This window comes from Apteryx rowi, unplaced genomic scaffold (genome assembly GCF_003343035.1).
Source record: "Apteryx rowi isolate R43461 unplaced genomic scaffold, aptRow1 scaffold_723, whole genome shotgun sequence".
Lineage (NCBI taxonomy): Eukaryota > Metazoa > Chordata > Aves > Apterygiformes > Apterygidae > Apteryx > Apteryx rowi.
Window position 1 is genome coordinate 112,916 of NW_020451009.1, and position 17,064 is coordinate 129,979.

The 17,064-nt window shown below is 35.6% G+C and overlaps 1 protein-coding gene across 1 annotated transcript in view; it reads right to left on the reverse strand.

Annotated features, from left to right (window-relative positions):
• Positions 1 to 804: 804 nt before the first annotated feature.
• The window catches only part of NOL10 (nucleolar protein 10), a 59,015-nt gene continuing 42,755 nt past the window's right edge, over positions 805 to 17,064 (reverse strand). The window contains exons 17-21 of the mRNA XM_026087606.1: positions 16,508 to 16,594; positions 14,486 to 14,659; positions 13,850 to 14,097; positions 8,670 to 8,772; positions 805 to 5,391 (exon numbers count right to left, since the gene is read on the reverse strand). Of these exons, the coding sequence (XP_025943391.1) occupies positions 5,272 to 5,391; positions 8,670 to 8,772; positions 13,850 to 14,097; positions 14,486 to 14,659; positions 16,508 to 16,594 (732 nt within the window). The 3' untranslated portion in view covers positions 805 to 5,271. The remainder of the gene's footprint in view (positions 5,392 to 8,669; positions 8,773 to 13,849; positions 14,098 to 14,485; positions 14,660 to 16,507; positions 16,595 to 17,064) is intronic.

Here is a 17,064-nt window from a genome sequence, read left to right on the forward strand (position 1 = left end):
ATGTTACTGTCAGAGTAAATGCAGCATTGTATCTCTGCAATGATTGCTTTCTAACAGCAAGAGAAAAATGACTGCTTTCCGAACAGCAGCCATGTTCATGTCGATCTTCACTCCTTGCAAATGCACTGAAGTCTGAAAACACTAAGACAAGGATTAGAAGATGAGATTCTGAAAAGCAAAGTCAGCAACAGATAGGTACCTTTTTGAATTTACACTAGAAGCACTATGGATGATTCACAGCCATTGCAGTTTTCATTCACCTATATATAAATTAGCTTACTTTACCTGTGATTATGCTAGAATGCGCAAACTAGTCAGTACCATAGGATGCTCACCAATATTCCATATGGAAATGCCACTAACAGTACAAATGCAGGATATTGTGAATACTTCTAAGAAATCACACATGAAATCAAAGAAAGAAGAGAATGAAAACCAAAGGATCGTTGAAGTTTCCCTTCCTCTATCACCTTTCCACATTATCAATAGAAATTTGCCACTAGGCCCCATGTGGATCAATGATCTGGGCCAAATTAAAAAATAAAAGAGGAAGGAAGATAAAATGCAGTTAAAACAAGCACAGCCATCAAAGAGAGGAATGGGGCAGAGAGAGAAAGACTAAATTATAGGTTTGGGGAAGGGGTGTGGAAATTAGAAATATCCAGTTTTATACACAGAATGACTTAAGAACAGACTTAAGAACATTAAAAGGTTTACATTTATCCAACTACAGTGACTTTAAAATGCTGGGATTCTTTTTGCTCGAGCTGCGTAAGCAAGCTGTTTAAGAGTTTGCAAAATCTGGTTATTTTTTGCAGGCTTTACTATAAATTGTTCATTTCAGTGATACAATAGGACTACTTCATGTTCATCACAGAGTCAGTTGTTGAGTAAAATGGTCTTTGAAACACAGCAACAATGATCAAGAGCTAAAGCTTATTAATAGTTCTATGTGCTTTCATTCAGCATATAAAACCCATACTTCCCAAGAACAGAAAAAATATATTAGCTATGGAAACAAGCCAAAAAAGTATTTAATCTTTATGAAAAGAGATAAAAAGATAAAAATAGTGAGTGATTCAGCTGAGGGATGGGACAAAGGGGAAAAATTACTCCAGTCAATTAATGCTGCATGCCTATTCCTTATGTTCTACAACCAATCATAGGATCATTGGGCTTGAGAGGTCCTCTGAAGTTCATTAATCCATTCCTCCTCCTCAAGGAAGACTCCACTATACCTGTGCAATTCCTGCAGATGTTTAATCTGACATTACAAATCTTTCAATGGACATTAAAAACTTCCCTCAGTCATCTATGCCACTGTTTCACTATCCTTCCATATTTGAAAGTTTGTCTCAGTCTTTCTTCCTGGAATTCAAGTCTATCACTCCTTTTCCCCATCTAGGGTGAATGAACATAGAGAACAAAAATAGGGATGGAATATTCTGAAAACTGTTACATCCTCCCACACAACTCTTCTTGAAGTTGGTAATTCCAATTCATACTTACTTTAATGTCCACACATAAAGGCACTCCATGAGTAAAAAAAAGTGTATATACATTTTAAATACACTTGATGATTTATGCAAGGAAATATTTTAAATCATATTTCACTATTACTTTCAGATATGAAAAAAGGTGCTGTAAGTTCTTTCACCGTTTTGTGTAAACTGATGAATGCTCTCAATTTCAGACAATTATCGGAACTCAACTCACAGGAATTCAACATACTTCTTGGTGTGTTAGCAGCATTTTGGAAAGAACATTATACAAATAATTTCAGTTCAATGACAAATAGATTACCTGAAGTCAACTATATTATTTGTGGAGTAAGACGGCACTGAAGTTTAGGCAATATGTCAGATCCAGGTCTTCTCTCTATCTTGATGATATTTCACACATGCATGTTTAACCACTAAACTGAAATTTAAAGTTTATTTATAGTGAGTTTTTAAAAGAGATTATTAGCACTAAATTCTCATACATATGAAACAATCAGGGTTTCCACAAGGCCACAGCATCTGGTCATTCTTGCCTTAGACTAACCAACCTTAAATGTCAAAAGGATCCCAGCAACTGCTGAGCTTCTAGGACTTGCAATACTAGATCAATACTTAATTCCAATAGGATGGAAAATAAAGTACTGTTAACAGAAAATAGGTTGATATAATCAGGATGATAACTATGGAACTCCTGTTTAGGTTGCATCATGAATTGGTTGCAGTGATACTGCATTAATGTCAGCTTCTACTGAAACTCTCAATTTTCCCCCCAAACAGCTGTTCAAAGACATTAACCTGCTTTATCAACCTGAAGAATCTGGAATGTGCTTCATATCAGGGCACTGAGTGTACCAACAGGCTCTTCTGTCTCTCCCCACACCTTGCCAAGGGTTTGGCAGCCTGTGCTCAAAGCCAGTCCTGATACAGTTCAGCTAAATAAGTGGGGATCAGATTGCTGTGAGGAGAGCTGTGTGAGAAAGAGCTCCGAGAAGCCTCTCTGGGGGCCTCCTCTCCTTTGCTTGGGAGCTGCACCAGCCTTGGTCCTTGCCTAAGCTATGCTGCAGGTGTGCCCATGCCTGTTCATGCACTTCACTGGTCCTGACCCACTGACTTGACCTTGGACTGTCCTTGTCACTACAGACTTGTCTGGTAATCTGGTCTGCTGGCTGAACCTCATTACTGTCGCCAGACTTGCCCTGCTCTTCTTGTTTGGTTACTGCAGGACTGCAGCCCTTGTTGGAGAGGTCACTGCCCCTGCCTGCCTTGCTGTTATCCTCAGCTCCCAGCTTCCCTTCCCTCTTGGAGCAGCCCACTCTTGTGCTCCCTCACACTTCAAAGGCAAGGCTTGCAAGGACCTGTCATCATATTTCATTGAAAGGTCTTGGGCTTGAATGCATGTCAGGCAGCTTGGCACAGCCCACCAACAATAGCTTATCTGTATTCCAGAGTTCAAGTGCTGGACACCCCGAAGGAGTCCTGCCTAACTCTGTTACCAAAATGCAAACATCTAACACTTCTCCTCACTGAAGTGAGCAATATATAAAGAACACTGCCCTCTTTCAAACACTTTATAGTCAGACCAAGGTTAGGAAATTCACTTTTCTGGATATCACTGATTCTAACCTGCTGCTGGCATCAAAATCTCTAAATTCCTAAATTAGGTCATGGGAAAAAGTAGCCTTAGGCTAAATATCAGCTCAATTAATTTACTAATTTTGACATTATATACTGTCTTTCTGCTTTAGAGACATATCAGGTGCCTACCTGCATGCATTAGAATGATATGCACTTCCTTCAGAAATATATCAGCAGCATAAAACCACCTTTGGCACAGAGACCTGTTACTGGTTAATTCTCTCTGTTTTTTTGAAACCTACATTGGTCCACTGGTTATCCAGCAGAGCATGAATTCAGTTACAGCTAAGATGGAGATTATATAGAACTTTGCCCATTCTTCATCTTATGCAACTACCCTACTCCATCATGATCTCTTGCAAGCCTTGAGCAATCAAGTGCACAAATGAAGAAACTGCTGAATGAAGAACCATCCACAAAGCAGGTGCTCCTGAACAGAGACAAGCATACTAAAGAATTCAAAGACACAGTACAGTCTCTCTTCTTGAAGGGGCACATCCCAAGTGGTGAAGTTCAGTATGAACAGTGTTTCACAGAAAGTGCAACAAGTTCACAGACAATGCAGAAATTTGAAAGCTGAAGAAAAAAACCTAAAACACAGAGAATTCTTGTCCTTTAGCTGAATGCAAAGACTAAGAGGGGACTTGATCACAATGTATGTTTCAAAGAAGGAAATACCACGTGCAAAAGGAATTTTTAAATTAAAGGAAACAATATAATTAAAACCAGAGGCAGGGAATTAAAATCAGGTAAAATTAAATCAGAAGAAAATAAATTTAACTGTGTGACCAATTAATCTATTGACTAAAAAATAAACCTTGATCAGAAAACATCAGGCTAAGATAAAAAAAGGTTTCCCTTAGTAGTTTGATTCAGTAGTAATCAAATAATAATTGTTAGCTTTTTACTGAAATAACTGCAAAAATTTTATGGTAAGTACTGTATAGGAGACCTGACCAGATTAATAGCCTCTTTGGTTTATAAAACAGAACACTTAATAATTTTCAAGTCTCAAAGTGATTTACAGGGTTGAGGAGATTCACTGACTCTCGCTAGATCCAAAGTTCAGGGTTCTTTGGATTTAGCAAAAAGGCAAATTATAAAGCTTTTTAAAAAGCAGCTACAAAGTTCCTTTAAGATCAAAGGTAAAATTAATTCCTTTGTCTATGTAGCAGACTATTTATGTAAATGAAAGTTTTGCAGGATAAAAACCAATAAGAGATGCTGTCTCCTGCTTAGCAACAAGCATTCTGTTGGCAATCAAAAAGATGAGAAACATAATAATCAATCATTTCCTTAACACAGGTTCAAGTTTCTTAAGTTATTTAACTAAACTGACTTTGAAGGAATGGAGACTACTTGTATGGCCTTAATTTGCTGGGTATATAGACATACACTACATGATACCTGCTGAATTATGGCTTTCTTACCAAAACATGTTAAACCAAGGATTCCAAGTAAAGGCAATGTTCACCAAACTTTAGCTTAATAAGATTATCCTTTCTAGATCCCCCGTTGTGCATCAGTGTGGCAACAGAGATTTCCTTATAGGGTGACTCACAACAATGCAAGCTTGCCATTCTCCACTGCCCTCACGATGACCATTTTTTTGCCTCCTCTTGGCCATAGAGGCAGCCTAAGAACATAAAGTCAAAGTCAGTTTTTGAAAAACACAGTTGTATGTCACCCTACTAGGAGCATAAAAGAAAAGCAAAATTCACAGTGCCCTTGTAAAGAAAGTTTTCAGACAAAATAATTCACCCTTGATCTTACATCTAAGTAGTCACAAATAAAGAACTTTTCAGAAAGCAAAACCCCACTGCTTAAGTTAAAAAAAAGACAGGCAGCCTTGTTGTATAGATAAATTCTTATATAGACTACATCCAGGGTTACACAATAACCAGCTGCTGATGCCTTCTGCACAAATACAGCCATACTGGAGTTTATAATACACCAAACTTACAATGTCCTTTTGCCAATACTTACATTTTCATAAGCCTGTTAATACAGGGTTTAGTAAGTTCTGGTTTCCCTGTCCATCACTTTAACAAAATACAAATACATTTGTACTGTGAAGTCCCATTTTCAAATGAAAAATAAGAGAAAAGCAGTTTCTTAAAAAGATTAACATAAATCAATGAAACCGTTGCCCTCTTCCACGTTTGCTCTTGAGGTGGCCAGCAGAACGCCTGAGTGTTTTCCTCTCTTGACGATGTTGTTTCTCAGCTTCCTGCTGTTTCTTTTGCTGCTCTGACTGGAATATTAAAACAAAAATAGACATGAATTAGAACTCCAAACCTCAAAAAATAATGACAGTACTAAAAGTCGGAAGAGTTCCAGAGCACCAAACAGTAAAAACTTTACTAGTGCTTGATGTAGAATTATGGGAATGCGACAATGTAGTAGTTTTAGCATACAAGTTTACAAAACGGTATTTTATTCTACTCAGGTTCTTGTAAACTTACATAACACCTCATTATTCAAGTATCTGTATATTTAGTTAGAATTTCTTCAGGGAAATCTGGAAATGTTACTATAAAAGTTCTCACATTATCTTGTCTTACACTGTACCCATTGATCCTGGCTATCTCTAGGCACTATCATTCTTAGTCATTCAGGAATCTGAGACTATTACCTATCTTGGTTAAAAAGTATTATCATATTTAATATTTGCACAACTGCATTTTGAAAAGACAGAAAGGACAGTTAGTTAATTTCACTGAAACAGATGGGTTTTCTAAAAACATTAAAAGTATTTGATATGCTGTTTACAATTCTAGATTTTCCATGTGAAAATGATTAAAAATCTCTGCTCATGTGGCACATGCTCTGTTAATGTTTTTCCTCTTCATCAAAAATACACTGAAAGGGTTTCATTTACATACTACAGAGATGAAAGGGCTCTCACAGCCATAAAATGCTGTCTTCTTTGTAAGACTAAGGCTTGTCTTCAAACTAAGCATAAATTGGAACTAGTGGACTTGAACTAGCCAAGCTCACGCAAGTGTCTGTGCTACAAAATACTCCAGGAATTAGAGTGACTTCAAAACAGCAGCAAAGGATGACTGGATTAACAGAGAGATAGAATTACTATAACTCAAACAGCTGCATCCCTACTGCACCACTAATTCTGTACCAGCAGCACTCAAACATCAGTCCATCTCTCCCTAAATCTCCCATTAAAAGTATCTTTTGAACTTGAGCTAGAGATTCGTGTGCATAGACAGAATTTGAGCTGAGGTGAGATATGAACCAATTTAACAAACGTAGCAGTAAACTCATACCTGTATTATGGTAATAAAAGTTAATGATCTTTAGACTTTGCTGAAATTTATTGGCTCATTTTCCCTACAAGCAGGGATCAAGAAACCCGCTATATGAATATATAAGTGGTTCCTTGCTGTCTCCAGACTTCATCTGAAACAGTCTTGAGAAATATTTCTTAGTTTAATGTTTACTGTTACAGCCAGTATACTGAAATTGGCTTGATTTGCATTAAAAGCTTTGGGTTTTTTTTATAAAAAAAGTACTCTACATCACCTCCTTTCTTTAAGTAATTTAGAAAACCTGTTATTTTATCGTACCTATTTGGTATGATAAAGCATGCTGAAATTGAAAAACAGGATGCAATACCGAGGTACCCCCTGAAAAGCAAACTGTGAAATATCAATGACAAATGATTGTAGCACTGGATTTGTCAGTGGTTATTGGGCACTTGGAGAGCTGTTAACACGACTCAACAGCTACAATGCAACAGCCATATTCAGCCTCAATTCCACTGACCTACAAGGTCAAATGATATCAATCCTATGGAATCATAACCCCAAATCTTTCTACTTACTCCTAAATACATCTGCACTTTAAAGACAGGGCATCACAAAGCAGAAGTTAATAATGATTGGAGTAATACTAAATTCCTTCTTGGCTTGCCAACTTCATTCTTTTCATCATTTTGAAAGTGTCATAAGTGAGCATACTGCATGGCATGAATTCTTCCTAGTTCTCCCTGCTCTGTTTCTTGGGACTTCAGAACATATACCCAGTGGACTGTTTATTTGACAGAAGCCTTCTAAGTCTTATTTTGTTATTCTGTTCATAGGAGAAAAAGATCCCCACTTTAGAGGCACAACTTATGTATTTCAGTAAAGCAATATTATTAACAGTTATACACAAACAAATCCATATGCATTAACAGAAACATAATTAAAAAAAAAAAYCATATCCAATGGACTCATGTAAAAACGACTTTCTGAACCACTGCCACATCCGTCCTCTCCCTCCTTACTCCCAAATCTTCACAAAACTGCTAGTGGAAGATGATAGTTTATTGTTCACCATCAACTGCAAGAAACCTTGTGGCTCAGCACTTTTTAATTTAAAACTACTATAAAAAAGACTATGTTTTAGGAGCCCTGCAAAGCCCATTTAATTAGCTGCAAGGCACTAATGTAGCTAAAGATGGTAAAAGCCCTGGAATGGTGATAGCAGTGGAATCTGTGACTTATTCCACAGTCAACACGTTTTAAATTCCAGAAATACAGGAATCAAAAACATATGAAAAAGGACATCTGAAAAGAGACAGTAATCATGTAAAAAATAATGCAGAAACATTCCAACAAATTTGATTATTTAAAGTTTTTATTCAAGTGTACCCAAAGTGATAATCAAATAACCGCTTAAACATTCTTGTGATAGTAGTGTAGTTTTATTTCTGTGATACAAGAGTATTTGACCAGTGGTAAGGAGAAATGTATTACAGAAGACAAGTTTACCTGAGGAAAAACAGTTTTAACTGAAGTACCTTTTGTCAGCTGAAGAATCTGAAGAATGAACATGAATCTTCAGCTTTTATAATATGTCCTTGCTTCAGTTCTAAAACAGTTTTCTAGCAAAAAAAATCCCTAAGTGTTCCACAAATCTAGCAAATGCATGCATGCATTTCACTGCACATACATTAGGATCTACAAAATTCCTTACAACAGGAAATAAAAACCCTATGGGAAAGGTAGGTAGGCAGAATTCAACTACATACTTTAAATGGAATTTGGCAAGTAGAACAGGACCAGGACTCATTCTTGTGATTTGTGTTACAAAAGTTCAATGACAGAAGTGGCTGGGAGCTCTGTTTTTATCACGCTGAGACTCAGCATCATTATCAACCAAAAGAAAGCCTGTCACCTACAGCATCCTGATTTTGTTTAGAACTGCAAACCAAGATCTGATCAGTCCTGGCACAGATGTCAGGTAAGGTCACAAGCTTCTGATGGTACGTCTGCAAATAAACTATCAAAAGATGGAAGCCAGCATTTTCCACCAAAACATAAGTTTTTATGAGTGCTGCCTGAGTTATAAGGGCATAAACACAGAGTACTACCAGAGGCTTTCATTTTCTTGGCAAGAAGCAGAAGACTTGGCAGCTTATAAAGAAACGAAGAGGGACATTTGTTTGACGGTTTTAAAGTTCCTGTTCTTTCATGCAAAAACTAAAGTTACTTGTGTATTATCTTAAAAAAAATTATATATATAGCTCACCTTTTTTAATTTGAATGTTGCCTGTTTGCTGCCTACTGTGGTATCAGACACACTGAGCGTGCCAAGTTTTTCTTCAAGCTTTAAACGATCTCCAAGAGTTTTCCTGCAGAGAATAATTAACATTAGTTCTATTCTTGCCATCTTATTACTATAATAAAGACTGATAATGCAGTCAAAACTAATCTCAGATTCTCTGAAACCCTCAAATGCCATAACTCTCAAAAATAAACATTCAATAAACAGTAAGAAATGCAAGCCCAAATCATTCCCTCCAGATATTGCTTACAGTAAATTCATTTTTTAAATTTATGTAAAGTCTTTTTTTTTTTTCCTTTAATCTGAGAAACAAATCTTGCCCTTCCATTGCAATAGTCTTCTATGAAATGTCAGAAAAAGTCAGGTATATTCAGCTGCACTTGTAGGTACAAGTCACAAATAAAAATACAAGTATTTTAAAGCCAGATGTGTCCAGTTTGCTTGAAATCTTTTATTTCTGAAGTCTTCCCTCCACTTTGGAGGGAAGGAAATAATCCTGAATATATTTTCAAGTTAATTCATCATAGAATGCATCACTTCACTGATGGAGATAAACTACTTAATCCAACTATAAATGATTGTTTTGACACTGAGCCTGGAACAGTGTAATGCAAACAGTTAAAAAAACAAAACAAAACAAAAACAAAACCAGAATAATGTAAACGACTGATAAACAAGACAGATCCTGACCCTATAAAGAGCTTTACACGAGCGTATGCCATGAGCTGCATGGTGCTTGTCAGTTAGTTTCTGTAAGCTCTCTGGTATACACACTGTCTCTCAGGCACTGAACTCTCGCATTTGTCTACACAGGAGTTAGCTACCGTGGCTGAAACAGATAGCACTTCCAGCTCTCCTCCCACTGGAAGTTAATGCCCCTACAAAGGTAGGACGTGTGGACATGGCTCACTTGTTCCAGGTTACAAGCTGATATCTAATATCACCACTCAGGACTTCAGTATGTTGGGATGTAAACTGGAACAGCTGAGGAGTAGAAATACACCTTGTTTCCTCATAGTTCCCAGCGAAGGGGTGAGGCAGTCAGTGAGAGGTGGTACTTGCTCCAGCCAGCCTTGCTAAACGCATCTGTGATTCCTAACATAACAAGTCCTTCATCTATAATCTGGGCCCTATGGACTTCCTTACAAGTAGGTAATGAGAACTGAGAATGACATGGCTTGCACGACCAGTTCAGTAAGGAAGACAAACTTATTCTGTGATGTACTTAGAAAACGTTCATATACCTGTAAATAAATTCAGTTTTTGCAATTTGAGATATTGCTATTAGTACCCAATTAGATCTTTCTGAAGAGGGGTAAAAGATTACTTTTTTGTACAAGTTTTAAAGTGTATGCATTAATAGGATGCTAGTACATACATTTTTGCAAATTACTTTTATGAAAGGTGGGAAATAAGTCATCATAAAAATACGATAAGCAGCAATAAGCATGATAAGCAGCCACTAAAGGCCACGGAACTTCCATGCATGAAAGGCTCACAGATTGTGCTTTATGTATGAAATCTCTGAAGTCTGCTGAATTTCAGATAATGAGCTGTTTATGTAACAAAGACTTTTCAGATTAACTACAAAAAATCACTGTCAAGAATTGCTTTATTTCTCATGACTAGGTACTTTGWCTGTATCTTTTCTGTAGTATATTTTTCATTGAGTACATGTAAAAACTTGTGTGAATCGGGAAGACAAGCTAAGCCTTAGAGCTAACTATGGCAGAAGATCAGTCACTGACATTGTGGTGGGATTTCTACATTCAAGTGAAGTTCCATTTTTCTCCCCTTTGAAAGTGAATTGGAGAAATATGGGCTACTACCCAGCAATTATTTAGCATGACTGCCTAGATACTGCTTTGATCAGGAGAAAAATTAAAATGAGGAGATATTAGGAAAATGGTTTGGGATTGCAATTTTACTGAATAAATGAAGGTAAGGCTATATTTATCTGGAAATATGCAACCCCAAATGATAGTGAATTGTACACACTGTGATATACAAACACTTAAAACAGTTATTTTTCTTCTTTTTAGCATCCTCAATAAATTGATTCAATGGATCTATTAAAAGCTTTATTAAAAACGCTGTCCCTGCTCTATAGTTAAAAAAAATGTCTGGGTGCTTCTGTTTTTCCTCCTAATAAGGAAGAGAACAGTTTTTAGGACTTTATCTTCTGTTTATGTTAGCAATACCTAGGAACATCAACTCTATTTTTGATGGCTTTTTTTGACTTTCTGGGCCATTTCAGGGAATATATGTATTGACTGTCATACTTTAAAGTATCACTACTGTCATTTTTAGTTTTGATATGCTCTAACTTTAATAACAAACATTTTAAAGGCAAACTCACAAAAAATCAAGAGACCTCTTAGTACACTGATAAAAACCCTTTCCTTTTATGTATTTCTTTTAAGTTATTATGTAAAGAACTTATATAATAAGTAAACAAAGAAAAGCTTAAGTTTTGCATCTTTACAAACACCTGCAGCACATTTTTATGCATAAGCACAGGAGTGTGAGAGGGGAAAATGGAATGTAGAGAGACTTGAGACAAGGCATCTGTTGTGCTCGTGAATAAATTTTGCAGCTTCTCTGAAAAAGAAATGTGTAGACTGTTGGTCTACTACGAAATTTATAGTATGCACCACTGCTTTAGAAGTTGGGCTTGGAGCTGTGCTGAGTCAGGAACATGTCAAAAGAAACACCCAGTTTTATATAAGTCATAAACTGTTTCCTCAGGTAGAACATTATATGATTAGAGAAAAAAAGAACACCTAGCCATTAAGTGCATAGTGAAGGTATTAAGGTACTTAATTATACTGGTCACAGACCATCATTCCATAGCTCGGATAAATCAAATCAAAGACAAACATGCCAGACTCACCAGATTGTACATGCCACTACAGTCTTTCCAATTTTCAGTACATTACTTGAATTAATTGCTTTTATGCTGACTACTTATCACTGAATAAGGCCAACAGAAAACATATTTAGGTATTTTCTCCATAAAATTCTAGTATGTAAAAATGCTTATTAACAAAAACAAGTCATCTCACAATGTTGACTAATTATGACTGCAGAATCATATCAGTTACAGAGGATTAGAAACAGACATCAGCTGATAATTTTAAAATTTGTTCTAAGAACTCGAGGAATATCAAACTATACATAGCCTTAATAACGGCTGGATGAACACGAATTGGATCAGCGAGTATGGAAATAAGCGTTCAGACAAAAAAAAAAATCATGAAAAGACAATTCAATGAAGGTAACTCATAGACAAACATAAAGGATATAACACCGTCACATCCATTTTTTGTCACCCTATTCTATCTTCAATTTTGTCTTCAATCATGACGTTATATCCGATCCACGTATTTCTCAAACAGCAGGCTCATCTAACATAAGCCACCCTAATTATGCACCACACCTTGCAAAATATTCTGCACAGTATTAACAGTGAACCTTAAGATATATTCTCTCTTCCCCCAAAGGGAGCCTTTTACATGTCCTCCCATGTATTATTACATGTCTTACCACATTTTAAGTCATCTGTGATATTCCTCCATCCATTGGACAGTTCTATAGTATTTGCTTTCATTTTTTTCTGACCGAAGCAATGATTTTTCCCTCCCCCTAAACACTGGATGAAAGAATTTATTTCCTCCTGTATTGCACTATACTATTTTTTTTTCCTGAGTGTTTCTTCTTTACACCTGCTTTGGCTTATTTATTTAACTTTCAGTCTGCTTGTTCACATTTAAGCCTTCCATGTTTTAAATTAAATGAAAAGAAATCTTAATATTTCAAATTGAGAGTCATCCTTCTAACAACACAGAAAACCTACAATAGCAAAAAGTTGCTTCATCTTTTGGATGGAAGAAAAAAAAAAAGAAGAAAGTTGATGGAAAAAATCTACTAAGAAGTGCAAGAGTCCAGAATGAATGGGTATATTCAGTAAAGAGAACAAAAAAACCCCTGTTTGTAAACATTTGCTGATAGAAAACAGGTAAGGGAAACACAAGCATCAGTTCTGCAGAATTGCTATAAATTCTAATTTATAAATCCTGCTAGTTGTATTTAAAGAGATTTTACAGGTATAATATGTAAATCATAGATTACCGTAGAATCAACAAAGAAATCAGCCCCACTATGTGTATTATTCTTTTTTTTCTTTCACTGTATCATTTAATTCTAAATAAAAGCATAACAGCTATTATTAGATCCATCTAGTGCAGTAACGTGTTTCTGACATTGGTCAAAATTCTGCTCTGTATCCATACGTTGCAAGAACTTTGAAGATATTGTTTCTCAAGGCTTTAATATTGGTGCCTACTCTCCAACTAATAAAAGGCTATTAAATCTCAACTTCAGAAGGGCTTAACTCACCTCTGAAAAAAAATCAGTAAGATTTGTGGGTGTTAAGCACCTCAAAGCCAAGTCCTTTAGTCTGCAAATCTAAAAGATAAACGTGCTCTTTATATAGCACCCAACTACTTCAGTTTATCAACAATTTAAGGATAAAAGTGAAATGTGAAATTCAAATAAAAAACACAAGTCTGATTTTTAGTATTGCAAAAAGAAAAATAGAAATAGTGAGTCCTGACAACAAAGGGAAAGCATATTTTGTTAAAAGTTTCTGGATGCTGTAAAAATATCCAGACCAGAAGATTTTTCTTTTACCACCCTGGATCCTACCCCCAAAATAGTGATTAATCATGCACTATTCTAGTCTTTTGGCGGATCAGATCAAAAAGATTCAGGCTGTTAACCTCTTTATGACACTCATGGAGAAATATAGCCAGTTCCACAGACAACAGTGTTGTTATTCCTGTGAGCAGCAGTTTACCAGCACTGAGTAGGGGATCCCCAAATCTGTCTCAGAATATTGACTTTTACTCATCTCATTTTCATTGTCCCTCTCCCGTATTTTAAACATTACACTCATTTAACTAGAAAATAAAACTTTTAACTGTGTCCCTGTAAGTTATATCCCTGAATCACCAGACATGGTTTTACTAATAAGTGTTTCCAAGACTATCATGCCAACTAACCAAATACCATTGGCCTGCACAGTAAAGAAATACTTGATAACCCCACACCCCCACCTATTAAAATAAGAACATTAGTCTTACTTCATTAATTTTTGTTTTTTGGCAGAGTCTTTGAAGCTTCTGAATTCCTCTCCTTCTTTAATCTCAAAAAATTGAGGTTTCAGTAATGTTTGCTGATCCTCCTTGAACCTTTCCTGCCGCTTTACTTTTTCCTCTTGGCGTAGAAGTTTGCGCTGCTTCCTGACCTCTTCAACCCAGCCTTTTTCATCATCTGAACTCTCAGAACTTTCTGCATCACTCGGTTTTCCTTCTGGTTCTTCTTCCTCTTCCTGTAGACAAAAATAGTTTAAAATAAGAAATCATCAACTAATTTTCTTTTCAAACCATTCCTGCAAATAGAGTACATGACAGCTTTACATAAGCACAGTTGAAGAGAACTTAAATTTGAAAAAAGCAGTAACAGCAAATGAAGCAGAAAACAGATTATAAAATTACCTCCACCTGCACATTACATGTTTTTCTAATCTATATTTATGTAGACATAATATTATTCAGATCTGAAAACAAACCATGATAATATTATAAATTATATCTAAATCACTGTAGCTGGCAGATATTTTCCACTTCTTTCCTCTTTTCTTCTTTCTAGGGTAAAAAGTCTGAATGTCTGAAACAAAACAAAAAACTACAGATTTTTCCTAATAGAAAATATTTTACCTGTTCTTGTGCTTCCCTTTCCTCTAAGATCTTTAGTTTCTTCTTTCTTTTCTCACTTATTTTAGAAACAAGTGGGTTAAGCAGCCTAAATTCTTCACTCTGCTCATCTACCTGGAAATCTGGGTTCTCAAACATGACCTTAAAACGATCATCTTTGAGAAGGCTAGGCAGATTCTGGGAAAAAAGCAAAGTATGAGTTAGTCACAAAATTCTAAAACTGGTAAAACAAAGCTCATTCAATTAACACCTCTTTAATTAAAGAAAACCCCCAAACAGTATGGGAAATGCCAGTTGCTTTCTCCTTCTAGGTCAAATAAAAAAATTTCTAATTTATTCTAATTATGTTTTATCACTTTCACGAATCAAGTAACTATCATTCTAAGAATCAAGTAACTATCATTTTAAACTATTTGTAAGCAAGATGGTTTCTTATGCACACTACAGAGAGCTTAAATACCCTATTACTAATATTTTTGAATTAATGTTTCTCAGATATTCAGCCAGCTAATATGGAGATGTGTTGATATCCATTGGCTAATCAGTAGTACCTCCAAAGAGAATACCCTGCCTGATCAGGATGATCCTGTAACATATAAAACAAATTATTAGAGTAAAACACATCTTTATGCAACGCTATTATTGTTTTAGTGTAAATACTTAAGAGGAAGTGTTTCTGTACATGTCATACAGTTTTTCTATGCTGCCCTCACATACAGCAGTGGAAAAGTCAGTTTGTTCCTGTTAAAAGAAAATTAAGCCAGTGTAATTTATGCCACTGATGAATTAGGCATAGTTCAAGCTTACGTGAATTACGTGTTGTTGTTGTTTTAAATCACTGAATACATAGCTTTTTATCATAAAAAGCTTGTCTGTCAATATTGCCAAACTTAAGCACATTTATCCCACCTCAACATTAAATTTCCATAGCTATCTAACAAGGGGGAAAAAAAAGATACAGAAAAGAACAAGTGTAAATCTCAGAAGATGTTGCAAATGTGTGACTTGCAGTTTTATTTGGAAAATAAAATTCCCATCCCAAAGCCTCAAATACATCGCTCTTCCTAAGATTCTTAATGCCATTTCAGGAAAATAATCAGAATATGTTTTTATGTACTCTTTTTAACCACTTAAAAATACAATCCATATTCCTAGACAAATTCCCCCTCCCCATTTATTGAATGCATATTTCCACTGTAATAGAGGCTTGGAAAGTTTGTATTTAAGGTTTAATCACCACCTACTTTTTCACCAATTCATGCTATCACCTCAGTTATAACACATAAGGTTTCATGAGATGCTCCAAGAAGTTAGTCTGCCTTGCTTTCTATTTTATGAATGCTATATTTCTGTGAGAATAAACACTTATAGAATGACATCTACGTAAAGCACCAGAGTTTTCTGCTAATTTACAGAGACCAAATTTCTGCTATGCCACTCTTTCCTACCAGATATTAAATACTAATTCATTTTTTCCTTTATATAACATCTAAGATAGAAATGGATTACTTTCAACATCAACTATTACCAACTGTTGCATAAGAGTGAACCATTTTGGCTACTTCATAAAATGTAGTTAACATTTTACTAAAAATACTAACAAATGGAGTTCATGTGTACAAAGAAAGGAAATTATACTGCAGTGCTACTCTGTGCAACTGCCTGTTCTTCATTTCTACAGATAATGCCTATCTTGTGATCACCACCAAAATACTAACAAATTTTAAAAATGGGTTTTTTTGGACAACTTTGTTATTGATGCTGCATTTAGCTAGCTTCTGGATTGCTATGCAGCTCACATCATCTTCACAGTGAGTATTTCATCATTATACACTTCTTATATAGGTGACTGAAAGTTACTACATGGCATTCTCGGTGCTCCAGCTGCAGTGAAGTCCACCTCTCAGAATAAGCTATCTACAGAGTTAAGAAACAATGGAATTTTGAATCTGTTTGGCCAGATAACAGTAATCAATCACTGTAAAGCATTTCTGTTGCCATGTTCCCTCCAAAACAAAAGCTCACCTTTTGTTTCCTTTTTCTAGCAGCTTGTTGCTCCTCCTCTTCTTCAATCAGTTTGAGTGCAAGCTCTTTATTGACCTTTGGAAGTTTCTGATGAGAGGAAAGCAATTAATCAATATATTCTTTTTTCATGTACAAAAAACCTACATGATTTAAATTCATGAGTTTTACCTCCAAAGCTTTTTTTTTTTTTTTACTCCATGTAACACTTACTCCGGATCAAAGTAAAAAACTTATCCAGYCAGTATGATCATATTCAAACTTTGCATGCTATTTTAACAGACTAAGTGCTTCCTACAAAAACAGCATTACATTTATTAGCTTTTTCATTTATTAGATTGTTACCAACTGGATTAAGAAAAAAGGAGAGGGTCCCCAAAACAGTGATCTTACTTAAGATAAACAAAAAGTACATGTGGACATTTTAGTAAGTGACCGAAAGTACATTATACTAAGAAAAGATAGTTCTTATTCATTATTACAGCCATTACTGAAAGAGCTCCTTGGTTCGTTCAGAACATTTCCAAGTACTAGTAAGGTTTGGAGAAAACTTACATAGA